Source organism: Chrysochloris asiatica, unplaced genomic scaffold, assembly GCF_000296735.1.
Source record: "Chrysochloris asiatica unplaced genomic scaffold, ChrAsi1.0 scaffold00163, whole genome shotgun sequence".
Classification (NCBI taxonomy): Eukaryota; Metazoa; Chordata; class Mammalia; order Afrosoricida; family Chrysochloridae; genus Chrysochloris; species Chrysochloris asiatica.
In genome coordinates this window covers 5408201-5422365 of record NW_006408681.1, presented here as the reverse complement: position 1 = coordinate 5422365, position 14165 = coordinate 5408201, and the positions used below count along the sequence as shown (strand labels likewise).

The following is a 14165-nucleotide window of genomic DNA, read 5'->3' as shown; positions in this document are numbered from 1 at the left end:
TTTGGGGGCGGAGAAACTAACCATAGCCTGGAACTGATCCCACCCTCCAGTAATTGATAAACTAGACACTCGTAGGGAGACTGACACACGCAACGCTACCGGCAGAGGGACTTGTACTGAGACGCTGCGGGAAAAGCCCCCACCGTGAGGATGTGGAATCTCCTTCAGGATACCGACTCAACCGTTGTCCCCTGGCGTCGCCGGAGCTGGCTCTGCCCTGGGACGCTGGTGCTGGCGGGCTGCCTCTTTCTCCTCGGCTTCCTGCTCGGTAGGGAAGCGCTCGCGGACCAAACCCTGGCGCCTATACTGATGTGGGCAGTCAGGCAGTTCTTTAATTCCGTGGATTCGCAGGACCTCCGAGTTGCTTTCCTCCTCGGGGACGTTAAGTTGAGTTGGGGGGATATATGAGGAGTTGCTGGTGGCGTGCAGAGCTGGATCCTGGATAACTTGTGGACTAGACTCCAAGAGTAAGGTGTAGAACGGAGAGTTCCAGAAACTCTCTTTAGAAGATTCCATCCGCCCAGCCCTAGCGAGAAATGCGAGAAATCCGTACCTTGTTTAAAACAATAGGCAGATCTTTGAGGCAGATGAACCAGATCATCCGGGGAGCTCTGTACAAAGCGGCAGTACCTGCTTAGGGTCATGCAATTTGAGGGACATTTTTCCGCATTCTTCCGGACTGAGCAAAAGAGGCACATTTGGCAACTAGGTTAATGTTTCTTTAACCTCAGGTGTACTGTGAGAACTCTGAACACAGATCTCTGCCAAGCGGGCCCTGTACACCGCCTCCTGTATCCTGATACATAGTTAACCCAACTCTGCAAGAAAACCAAGGCAATACAGACAAGGTCACATTCTTTTACGTTCTAATTTTTGACCCTGTCTTTTCTTGTTGTTAGCCTTCGAGTCAGTTCTGATTCAGAGCGATCCTATATAGGATTTCCGAGGAGCGGCTGGTGAGTTTGAACCGCCTACCATAAGGTTCAAACAGACCTTGAGGTCCAGTGCTTATTATACCAGAACTTAATAAGTTATCAAGTTTCAGCCACAGTTTCCCTGTATTTATAATGAGGATCATATTATCTGAAACTTATTAGAAATAGCAAATGCAGTAAAATGTAAAAGCTCCTACCATAGTGTTGGGGTGTGGGCACTTTCCTTTATTATTTCTTGTCTCAAAGATGCTTCTAATTGGATTTTTATTCATAGGACTAAGTTATTGTCAGATAACCCACCTTTGCTCAGATTCTGTTTTATGTCAAATGGGATCATGTTTTCCTTAGTTTTAAACAATTTATTTCAGTATGTATTGTGCATGTTATGTTTATGTGGGGGAGCGCGGTGGTTCTAGGGGATAAGTAACTGGACTGCGAACCTCAGGGCCAGAGGTTGGAGCCCACTAGCCACCCCGCGAAAGACAGATGAGACTTTGTGCTCCTGCAAATATTTCTGTCTCGAAAACACTATGCAGTGTCAGTATGGTCGGGCTGGCATTTAACAGCAATGTATGTGTGAATGATTATTTTATTAAATGGCTAGAAAATTCCATGAGAGCTAGATGGTGCAGTTAATTTTCGTAACCATTTTACTTCCTGATCATATCATTTCTCTGCATAAACTCTGTAATGGTGCCCATCTCCCTCAGTTAAAAGCCAGAGTCCTTACATTACTTAAGTTAAAGTCTCTGTGTGATTTGGCAATAGCCTCAAAAAATCATCTGTGAACTGAATTTCTTGCAGAGATGTTGAGTAAATTTTAGTTTCCCTCTAGATTTCTGAATTGGAATTTCTCCAGCCTACTTCAGTTGCAGAGCCCTGGTGTGGCGCTGTGGGCTAATGCGTCAGACTGCAAAGTCGTTTGAACTGCAAGGTCTGTGGTTCAAGCTCACCAGCTGCTCCTTGGAAACCCTATACAGGATCGCTATGGCTCAGAATCCACTGAACGGCACTTTAAACAACTTCATTTGGAGCGAGAGTCCTCACATAAGGATTGCTTTGAAACCAACCAGCTGCTCTACTGGTTAAAGTCTACTCCCTATTATTAAGCTTTACAACCCTGGAATGGGGACAGTTCTACTGTCTTAGAGGGTCACTAAGACTCCGAATCAACTGGAAGTCAATGAGTTTTTTTGTTTTTTGTTTTTTTTTGTACTTCACATGGAAACAAATATTCTCTGTATTATTTGTTTTAGTTTCAGAACCAGAGCACATTTGAAGTCTGAATTTCCTTCATTTTTTGAAATAGTGTATGCACTTGAGATATAATTCATTCACTATAAACTTTTATAAGATACGTAGTCTGGGCCAGTAGAGGAGCTGTCACAAGGAAGAGAAGCATGGAAAAAGAAGGTGGCTCTCCTTTTCGTTTTAACTTTCTGTGTTGTTGTTAAGAGCTGTCGAGTCAATTCCGACCCACAGCGACCCTGTATAGGGTTTCTGAGAAGAAGCTGGTGAGCTTGAACCACCAACCTTGCAGTTCAAATGTCTTTGCAGTCTGGTGCATTAACCCACAGCACCATACCAGTTTATCACTATAAATTGAAACAGTAATACCTGTTAAAGGTAGTGCTAATTTCCTCATAAAACATTTTTTAGGGAGAATAACCAGCAGCATGTGTCTCTAAAATTGGATAAAAATGTATTTTAATATATTGCAATAATTATAATATTCAAATTAGTTCACATATTTTAATAATTTATTTTCTTTCTTGTCATTGCTGAGAATATGCACAGAACACATACTAATTCAAGACATTGATTACATACATTCTTCAAGCTGTGAAACTGTTTTTACCTTCTGCTGAATTATCCCTTACCTGTTTGCATAAATTTACTGTCCCTTGCGTTTCCTAACTAACCTTTTGTCCTAACTCAATATTTTAAGTTGCTATTGTTAATTCAGGGAGCTCTGGTAGCGTATTGGTTACGAATCGGGCTGCGAGCCTCAAGGTCAGCAGTTCGAAACTACCAGCTGTTCCGCTCGAGAAGGATGAGGCTTTCTGCTCCGGTAAAGATTTACAGCCTCGGAAACCCTGTACAGGGTCGCTATGAGTCGGAATCGACTCCACAGCATGTAACAACAACATTATTAATTCAGAGAGTTCTAGCATGACACCGTAAGATAAAACACTGAGCCGAAAAGATCAGTTTAAACCACAGGGTCAGCGGTTCACTCCTTTGAAATCCTATAGAGGATCGCTGTGAGTCAGAACTGACTCGAAGGCACTTAACAACAACTTTGTTAATTTGATCCTGTATGGATAGTTCTTTAAAAACTGCGTGTTCTTTTCTTAATGAAAGTAGGAAATTAAGCTTCAGAAAAATCTCAGTTAATGCCAGAGATAATTGATAGTCTATATTTCACATAGAGTAGGTATTATAAGGAAAGATAAAACTTGTCTATGAGCTTATATATTATTCTTTTATCTGGATGTATTTTACAGGGTGGTTTATAAAATCCTCCAATGAGTCTATCGTTGTTCCACAGCAAAATATGAAGATGGTGTTTTTGAATGAATTGAAAGCTGAAAACATCAAGAAGTTTTTATAGTAAGTTTATAGTAGAAAGTTGACATGGACAATTTGTTGGAAAAATATTATTTTGAAGTTTTGAGTTAAATTTTCATATATCAATAAATGACTAGTTTTTAGTTTTATATATATGTTGGTGATCTTGTGTCAGATTTCATCTGAGGAACAATACTATATAGTTTCAGCTAAACTTCATTTTTCTAGATGCTTTAGAATAGGAGTCAGCAAATGTTTTCTGTAAAGCGTCATTTTGTCACCCAGATGGCTGTCACATTTACTCAATTCTTCTGTTGTGTCACAAAAGAAGCCAAAGAAAGTATATAAATGAATGAGTGTGGCTATTCCAATAAAACTTTATTAATGGTACTGAAATTTGAAAGACTTATTATTCATATGTTACAAAATATTATCCTTTGGATTTTTTTTCAACCATTTAAAAATGTAAAAGTCATTTTTAACTTACTGACCATACAAAACCAGATACTGAGTCAGATTTGGCCAATAGGTTGTAGTTTGCTGACTTCTATTTTGTAGGATGATAGTATATTGGAGTAAGAAAACCATGTGCTTTATGGTCAGACAGACTTGAGCTTGAATTTCATCTTTATGTGTTTATAGTTAAGTAACTTTGTGTGAATATGTCGACTTTCTGAGCTTGAACTTTCATTTCTACATCTTTAGAATGGGGATGATAGTGATTTTGTGGTGAGGATGAAATAAGAGAACAAGTATGTGGCATAATTTATATGTGAACTCTCTGCTCTCTGTAATAGCTATCTCCAGTGAAGAGTAAAAGAGATGAATGATTCTGAAAATGAGACAAAGCAACTAAAAAGAAAATACTCATAGAATTATTACATACAATTAGTTAGATTTCATTTTTTAAATCATTAGATCCTTTTTTTAACGAAATGATTTAGTGTGTTAATCCAAAAAGTACTTCTCATCACTGATAGTGACTAAAGAAAGAATATATTAGTAAATATGTAAATTTTTAATTTTATAAAAAAATACAACATACATGCATATGTATGTCCTCTTAATTACAATGAAATTTAAATTATTAATTAAAATGTTATTGGGGACCTCCTGGGATATTGGATAGGCTCTTTCAAGTGAAATTCTTTGAAGCTTAAGCTTTTTTTTAATCTTTGTAGAAACCTCACTTCTGCCTCTTGTACTTATTCTACTATATCAGTACCACTCTCAGTTCCATTGAGTCAGTTCTGACTTATAGCAACCATGTGTGTCAGAATAGGAATGTATTTGATAGAGTTTTCAGTGTCTGATTTTTCAGAAGTAGATCACCAGTTCTTTCTTCTGAATGTATCTTGGTGGACATTAACTTCCAAACTTTCCATTAGTGGCCAAGTGTATTGAACACTTGCACCACCCAGAGCCTCCTATTCCTCTGTAGTTATATGGAAACCTCACCATTGCTACTTAGAATGTTGCTGTTAAATGCTGTTGCTTGGCTCCAACTCATAGCAAGCCTATATAGGGTTTTCAAGGAGCGACTGGTGGGTTTGAACTGACAGTCTTGCAGTTGGCAGTCCAGTGCTTATCTCACAGGGCTATACAAGGACTCTGTTGTATAGAATAGGTATAATAAAAGTAGAGGTCTGGGAGATGTAGTCTTCAGTCCTAGACAGAACTGTATCTTATTTTTTCTTCTTCCTTTCCCAACCTAGCACATGGATTAAGCAACAAAGAAGAAAAATGAATGCATTCCTTTACTTCTTCTTCTGGACTCTTGAGCAATACCTAAGCAGTTAAATACTTGTTTATTCTGCATGGTCCTCTTTAAGCTTTCCTTACTGCTTATAACTCAGTGATGGTCACTATTGACATATGCAAAGTGATTAAGAGAAGCTCCACTTGAGGGAGATTGGCAGAGGAAAGTTGAAGATGGTGGGAGACACAGGGAGGAATGCAAGAATGAATAGAGATGCTGACAGTACACGGAGGATGATTGCAGTCATTGTAATGAAATGAGCTATATGATTTGTTGAATTGAGTAAACCTTCACTCAATTCACAAAAAGTTTTAAAAAGTAGAGAGAGAGAAAAGCTCCACAAGGATCCTAGAATCCCTAGAAGCTTCTAGGTGTCTCCACATTTCAAATTTTTCATTTGTACACCGGAGAGCTTCCAATTGAAGTGTGCACAGAACAGAGGCTTTCCCTCTTCTCCCATTTAGAATCCCTAGTTCTGTTACTAAAGCCCCCTCACTACCTATGTGAGTTATTTCCCATTGTGAGTGGGGTGGGGCCATTAAGTAGAGGCTGCCTTTTCCATTTGCTTTGAGGTAAAGGCTATCCTATGTTTTCTTTTATGTTTTGTAAATACTTGGTTGAGTTCTCAGATATCTTCACTATTTTGGAACTATTTGGATATTTGGACTACATGAGTATTTAAACTTTCCAAACCAGAAAGATATTTATGAGCCAATTTGTTAATATAAAGTTGTTACTGTTTTTGACTCTTCCTATTTTTAAACAAAATTGGATATTCTGCATTATAAGCAACAAATTGTGACACATTTTCCAATTGATTAAAATGCAAAAAAAAATTAAGAGCGGTTATTTAATGTCAATCATCTCATGGAACCTCAAATCTGCGTAAAGTAGTGAGATAGTGTTATTCTTCTACATACAGATGAAGATCTAAAGGCATGTGTTTTACACTGGGTTCCCTAGAGAAGCAAAACCAATGAAACTTACCTATGTATATACAAAGAGACGTTTATATTAAGGAAATGCTTGTAGAGGTGAGAGAGTACCAAGTCTGGGTCAGATGAACCAAGAGTAGCAGGTAAGAAGGGAGGCTGCTGATGACTCCCAGGATTGGCAGATAATAGAGCAGACCAGTGGCTCAAGTACAAAAACCGGGAGATCAAAGGAAGAGCCATATGCAAAATCCAAACCCAGCAGGGAAACAAGCAAACCTTGCCTGAGTGTCCAATATATTGGAAGCAGAACACACTCCTGAGGAAGCTTCTCTTCATTTAATTGGCTTCTGGTAGCTGACCTCACCATAAAATTGATTAAATTATATTAGATTTCATCATGGGGCAGGGGAGATAACTACATCTCCACTGCCAAACTACTGAGAATCCTAACCCAGTCAAGTTGACACAAAACCTTAACTATCACAGCATGGTAGACAAAATTATGGCATCTTTGTTAAACATATTCCCTGTCACACTAATTCTCTATTAGTTTTAAGTGTACTACAGTGCATGGTTGTGCTCACATTTAGCTTATTCCTTTATGAAGACAGTTTCGTAATGGTTGATAATTGGTTTCGATGTACTTATAACTTTCAATATTTGAAAGTAAATGCAATCCTCAGTAGTTCTTAGCATGTCACAGTTTTGCTTTTGGATTTTTGGATGAAAATATATTTTTATTTTCTAGATGTATTTTACACAAGTAAATAAACCGATTCCATGAAAGTTCCAAGATACACAGGATTTATGGGGGAAATCTGACATTTTCCTCATCTAAAATAATTAAGCACATCCCCAAGACTGCATATGTAGCTCCCTACAAATATTGTTTCTCCAGTTTTTCTCTTGAATAACTACAAATTAGAGAATGAGCATTTCAAAATGGGCTTTGAAATCTACTTAACATAAAAATACTATCTCCTTGAACTTAATCACTCACTGTTAGAAGAATCTTGTAAGTCTGCCTTATTTTCTTGTTGATTTAAGATTAAGAATGACTAGACATTGATTCTAACCATTTTCAATTTTTATTCACCAGCAATTTTACACGGATACCACATTTAGCAGGAACAGAACAAAACTTTCAGCTTGCAAAGCAAATTCAATCCCAATGGAAAGCATTTGGCCTGGATTCTGTTGAGTTAGCACATTATGATGTCCTGTTGTCCTACCCCAATGAAACTCATCCCAACTACATCTCAGTAATTAATGAAGATGGAAATGAGGTAAAAATAAAACAAACATTTTACAACTATCTATTATTTTCAAATACTTTTCTGTTAAAGAATATCTTGTCCCATGTGAAAATATTGATAGAAATTAATATTACTGAACCTTGTTAGTGATAATTTTAACATCTCATTACCAAATTGCAACTACTTTCTTGTAATTGAATTTAATGTAATGTTGGATAAATTCTGAGAAATTACAGCTTGATGGCAGTTGTTCTTTTGTATTTTTAGTATTACACATTAATGTTAATTCCATCAAGTATGATAGATTAGTGGACATCCAAGTAGCTATAGTAAGGCATGGTACATACACGATAGGTTCTAATTATGACGCTATTACATAGAGTTGGAATTGATAGGAAATGCAAAGACTTAGTGAACAGTTTGAGTCAGTATATTTTTGTTGATACTTGGTAAATAATGTCTCTCATGTGATTATATGTTCAGAATTTACACCAAGATCTTCTATGGTATATGTGCTCAGAACATATACCAAGAAGTTGTATATGGATGTTTACAAAGATCCATGGCTTAGGGGAGGACTGGCAGGAGAAATCTCTAGAATAATATATCTTCCAAAGGATTTGCAGTGCTGTTTACAGATTAAAGTGGAAGCTTGTAAAAAAGAAAACAGTTAAAGTATTTAAGATATTTCTTATCATGGTAATTCCTATATATTCATCCTTTTGTAGGATAAGCACTGGACTGTGAAGCACAAGGTCAGAGATTTACAGCAATCAACTGTTCCTTGGAAACCCTGTAAAGGGTCGCTATGAGTCAGAATCTACTCAACAGTACTTAACAATGACAAGATTTAGAAAAATCTACCATATCTAAAATAGCTCCTTTCATTACATAACTTCATTTTCTTAGTTGGGCTTTCTAAATTATTGTTGTTGTTAAGTGCCATCGAGTCAGTTCTGACCCATAACAAACCTGTATAGGGTTTCCAAGCGACTGGTGAGCTTGAAACGCCTACCTTGTGGTTCAATTCGACTTTGCAGTCCAGCGCATTGGCGCAGAGCACCACACCAGGATTCCTTTCTAAATTATATATAGCTTCAAATATGTGCAGAATGGTCAATGATGTGAAAACATCATGTGATTTAAATACACATATATATTTTTTAAATTTCAAAACACAGTAAATTGACAGTCATCTTACTTGCTGATTATCAGTCTTTCTTACCAGTCCCTTTTTAATGATAAATATATTGGTATGTTTTTCATCAATGATAAAATTATTACTAAATTTCTAATATCACTTTGAAATTTCTATATTATTTTTCCATATTATATTTTAAATTATAATCAGCTAATAGCTTCATTATAAAAACATGATGATATGATTTTATATAATTAAATCATATTATTAAATGTGTTTCAAAATAAAGTATTTTAAAAAAATATATGGGGAATGCCAATACATATCATATAGCTTCATAACATTTATTAAGTATGTTGTCAAGCCAAAACGAGGGTTTGCCACCTATCACCATAGTCAACCATAGAGATGCAGAGAGATACAATCCAAGCTTTATTAGCAGAAAGCCAGTAGTCTGGAGGATGGAGCGAATAGCTTCTCAAGACAGTCTTGTCCATTATGAAGAGTGGGCATATTATATAGGGTAAATTACATTTGAATGTATACTTAATCTATCTTAACATCAAGATAGCATTTTTTGGAAAAAGAAGCAATAAAGCAATAAACTTTTTCAAACATTCTACCTTTAGGGTCAAGGAAACAATCAGGCAATAGTCCTCAAACATTCCACCTTTTGGGATCCAAGTTGCTTAGTTTCTGAGATAACTATCTGGGTGGGATTAAGTACATCCTGTTCTCCTCCTAGGACCATGAGGTCATCTAGGCTAATTTGTAAACTAACTTCCCCATTTGCAGGGTCTTCATTTATCAAGACATATTGACTAATCCGACTCCATTTTGTTTAGCTTGGTAGATCCATGCTATCAAGTATATGGTGGCTGCTGATGTTCTAAGTCGACAAGTTGGTACCAGCTCTTAAAGATGATATACAGGGTCTCTGGGAGTCCCGGTGTGGTGCTGTGGGTTAATGCGCTAGACTGCAAAGTCAGTTTGAACTGCAAGGTTGGTGGCTCAAGCTCACCAGTCACTCCTTGGAAACCCTCTAGAGGGTCGCTATGGGTCGAAACCAACTCGATGTCACTTAACAACAACAACATAGGGTTTCTGAGGCTGCAATTCTTTACCAGAGTAGAAAGCCTCATCTTTCTCCCATTGAGGAATGGGTGGATTCGAATTGCTGACCTTGCAGTTAGCAACCCAGCATGTAACCAACCTACTTACTACGCTACCAGAGCTTCTTAAATAATGTAGTAAAATAGTGTGGTTTTTCTTTAAAAAAAAATTAAGATAACTCTTTTATAATGATATCAAATATTAACAATACTAAGAAATATATCTATACTTAAACCACAGTTTTGATCCAGTTTTGGAGTTTCTCCCTTTTGTCTTAACTGTGTAAAGCTTTTTAAGTATTCAAACTATATCATTGCTTGCTTTTTACTTTATCAAAGTTACATTTGCATATAAAGAACCACATTATTATGCAAAGGGTTTTCCTTCCCAGAGGTGATTGCTATTCCTCTTGTGTTGTTGGTACTTTTGATATTTACCTTTGTTTATTCGAATGTAGTTGTTGTTGTTAAGTGCCCTTGAGTTGATTCTGAGCCATAGAGACATGTACAGGGTTTCTGAGGAACAGCTTGTGAGCTTGAACCACTGACCTTGCGGTTCCAATGGCTTTGCAGTCTGGCACATTAACCCACAGTGTACTCATATAGCATGTTTAAATTATTCTCTTTGTTTTCTTTTCATGTTTAGGCATTGCCTGTTGACATGATAATTTAACTGTACTTCATTTCTGCGTAATGCATATAGATACATTTTTTTTTTCACCTTTGTTTACACAGAGATGTTGTTAAGTGCCATTCAGTCAGTTCCGACTCATAGCCACCTTGTATAGAGTTTACAAACTAGAGGGTTTGACCTGCTGACCTTGTAGTTATCAATCCTGTGCTAATCCTTCGGTGACACACCAGGACTCCATAGAAATAGAGATAGCATACCATATGTGTTATTTTTTTCTGTTTCACAAAAAGTGAGTAAAATTTATAAACCTAAATTGTTGTGCTGCTATGTGTGGTCGAATTGATTCCTACTCATAGCGACCCTGTATAGGGGTTTCAAGACTTTATGGGAGCAGAAAGGTTCATTTATTTCCCCAAAGAACTGCTGACCTTGTGGTAAGCAGCCCAATGCAAACCTACTATGTATGCTACCAGAGCTAAGTATGAGTAATTTGAGGCTAGTAATTAAGTAGGGAAAATGAGTAATTCTCACTTTCCTTGACCTTAAAAAATTTAATTTAATTATTAGAATAAAACATAGACTTGCTGTAAAATTCATTTTACACAGGGGTCTGAAATATTGAAGATTAACATAAAGGTAAGTCAAGTGGACAAGCTTGATGATGCCCTTGGCAGACAGACTTGCTGATGGTAACAACCTTGATTCTAGATGGATTTTTATTACACCTTTGCTTAGTTTTTCTTATAATGTTCCTCAGTGAGTCAGATAATATGAATCACAGAAATATTATGGGTAAAACAGAAGTTGTGTGGGTTTTGAGTGTAGTTGTTAATTTGGTTTCATTTTAGGTTTCATCAGCCTCAGGAGAGGTAGAAAATGGGTACTAAAGAAAACACTAACCCAGACTCTCCCCTTTCTATTATACATTTGACATGACTATAGTATGATGAAAAGAAATCATGAGAGTAGGCGTCCTTGACTTTTTCCTTGTCTGAAATGAAATGCTGTTAATGTTTCAGCATTAACTTTAACATTTGTTGTAAACATTCTATATTAAATTGTGTTTACTTCCTTTACAAGTTTACTAAGACAATTACTATGTGCTTTTTGTTTTTTCTTACTTCCCCTTCCCCAAATTCTGCTTTTCTCCTCTCTTTTTTAGAACCAATTTTTATCCATTCAGTTTTTTAAATTCTTTTTTGTAGTTTGACAAGAAAAATCCTTTTTCTATTTGTTGTTCCATGAAGTCAGTACTGACTGATAGTGTATTATGTACAACAGAATGAAACACTGCCTGGAATAACCTCACAATCATTATTATACTTGATCCTATTGTTGATACCACTATGCCAATTCATCTCATTGAGGGTCTTCCTTTTATACTCCAACCCTCCACTTTACCAAACATGATATCCTTCTCCAGGCAATGGTCCCATATGATAATATGTCTGAAGTATGAGAGATGAAGTCTAGCCATCTTGGCTTCCAAGGAACATTCTGGCTGTACTTCTTCCAACATAGATTTGTTTGTTCTTTTGGCAGTCTAGGGCACTTTTAGTATTCTCCTCCAACACCAATTATTTTATGGTCTTCTTTATTCACTGTCCAACTTTCATATGCACGTGAGGTTATTGAAAATACCATGGCTTGGGTCAGGTGCACCTTAGTTCTCAAGCTGACATCTTTGTTCACAAACACTTTAAAGAGGCCTTGTGCAGCACATTTGACGAATGCAATACGTAGTTTGATTTCTTGATTGCTGTTTCCATGAGTGTTGATGGTGATCTGAGCAAAATGAAGTCTTTGACAACTTCACTTTCTTCTACATTTATCTTGATATTATTTATTGGTCCAGTGCTGAGGATTTTTGTGTTCATTAATTGAGTTGCACCCTATACCAAAGGCTTGGGTTTTTGATCTTCATCAGTAAGTATTTCAAGTCCTCTTCACTTTCAGCAAGCAAAGTTGTATCATCTGCATATCACAGGTTGTTAATGAGTCTTTGTCCAATCCTGGTCACCTTTTTCTTCACATAATTCAACTTCTTGAATTATTTGCTCAGCATTCAGATTGAATAAGTATGGTGAAAGAATACAACCCTGGCACACACCTTTCCTAAATTTAAACTATTCAGCATTCCCTTGTTCTGTTGAACAACTGCCTTAGTCTATGTACAGGTTCCTCATGAGCACAATTAAGTGCTCCAGACTATTCCTCTGCATTGCTGTCCGTAGCTTGTCATGATCCATACAATCAAAGACTTTTGTGTAGTCAATAAAGCACAGGTAAACATCTTTCTGCTATTCTCTGCTTTCAGCCATGATCCATCTGATGTGGCCAACGATATTTCTAGATTCACATTCAGGTCTGAATCCAGCTTAAACCTCTGGCAGCTCCTGTCAATGTAATGCTGCAGCCATTTAAAAATTATTTTTAGCAACATTTTACTTACATGTGACATTAATCATATTGTGTGCTTTCTGCATTCCTTTGAGTCACCTTTCTTTGGAATGGGCACGAATATAAATCTCTTCTAATCAGTTTGCCAGATAGATAGCTGCCTTCCAAATTTCTTGGCTTAGATGAGTGGGTGCCTTTACTACCACATCAGTTTGTTGAAAGATTTAATTTTACATTCCATCAATTCCCATAGCCTTGTTCTTTGCCGGTGCCTTCAGTGCACCTTGGACTTCTTCTCTCAGTATCATTGGGTCTTGATCATATGCTACCTCTTGAAATGGTTGAACATCAATCATTTCTTTTTGATACAGTGACTCTGTATTCCTTACACAGATTCCTTACACTCTTTTGATGATTTCTGCATCATTCAATATTTTACCCATGTTGTTGTTGCTAAGTGTCATTGAGCTGGTTCCGACCCATAGCAACCCTGTATAGGGTTTCAGAGGAGCTGCTGGTGGGTTTGAACCACTGACCTTGCAATTCAAACTGACCTTGTGGTCTAGCACATTATCTGCAGTATCACATCAGGCTCCATTTTTCGTATAGAATCTTTCAATATTTCAAGTCAAGGCTTGAGTTTTATTTTTAGTTTCCTCAGCTTGAAAAATGCTGAACATATTCTTCTCTTTTTGTTTTCTAACTTGAGATCTTTGCACATTTCGTTATAATACTTGACTTTATTTTTTCAAGCTGCCCTCTGAAAATTTATGTTCAGGTCTTTTACCTCCTCATTTCTTCTGTTTGCTTTAGTATCTCTCCACTGAAGAACAAGTTTCAGTCTCTTCTGACATCCATTTTGGTTTTTCATTCTTTCTTGTCTTCTTAAAGACCTTTCTTCTTATATGATGTTCTTGCTATCATCCCACAACTCTTTGGATCTATGGTCATTAGTGTCTAATGCATCAAATCTGTTCTTGAGATGGTCTCTAAATTCAGGTGGCATATATTCAAGGTCATATTTCTCGGCTTGTGTACTTGTTTTCATTTTCTTTATCTTCAGCTTGAGCTTTCATATGAGCAATTGACAGTCTGTTTCACAATCTGTCCCTGGCCTTGTTTTGACTGTTGATATAAAGCTTTTCCACCATCTCTTTCCACAGATATCGTCAGTTTGATTTCTGTGTACTCCTTCTGGTGAACTCCATGTATATAATCATCTTTGTTTAAAAAAGGTATTTGCAATGAAGAAGTCATTGCTATTGAAAAATTCCGTCATGTGATCTTCAGCATTATTTCTATCACCAAGGACCTATTTTCCAACTACTAATCCTTCCTCTTCATTTCCAACCTTTGCATTCCAATCACCAGTAATTATTAATGCATCTTGATTGCATATTTGATCAATTTCAAACTGAAGTT

General features: G+C 36.8%; 1 protein-coding gene across 3 annotated transcripts in view; it reads left to right on the top strand.

Annotated features, from left to right (window-relative positions):
- Positions 1–149: 149 nt before the first annotated feature.
- Positions 150–14165, top strand: part of FOLH1B (folate hydrolase 1B) — a 66696-nt gene continuing 52680 nt past the window's right edge. For 2 of the 3 annotated variants that reach the window (XM_006871211.1, XM_006871210.1), the window contains exons 1-3: positions 150–268; positions 3443–3548; positions 7300–7486. In XM_006871211.1, coding sequence (XP_006871273.1) covers positions 151–268; positions 3443–3548; positions 7300–7486 — 411 coding nt within the window. In that variant the 5' untranslated portion in view covers position 150. The remainder of the gene's footprint in view (positions 269–3442; positions 3549–7299; positions 7487–14165) is intronic. The other variant, XM_006871212.1, reaches the window with a different exon arrangement.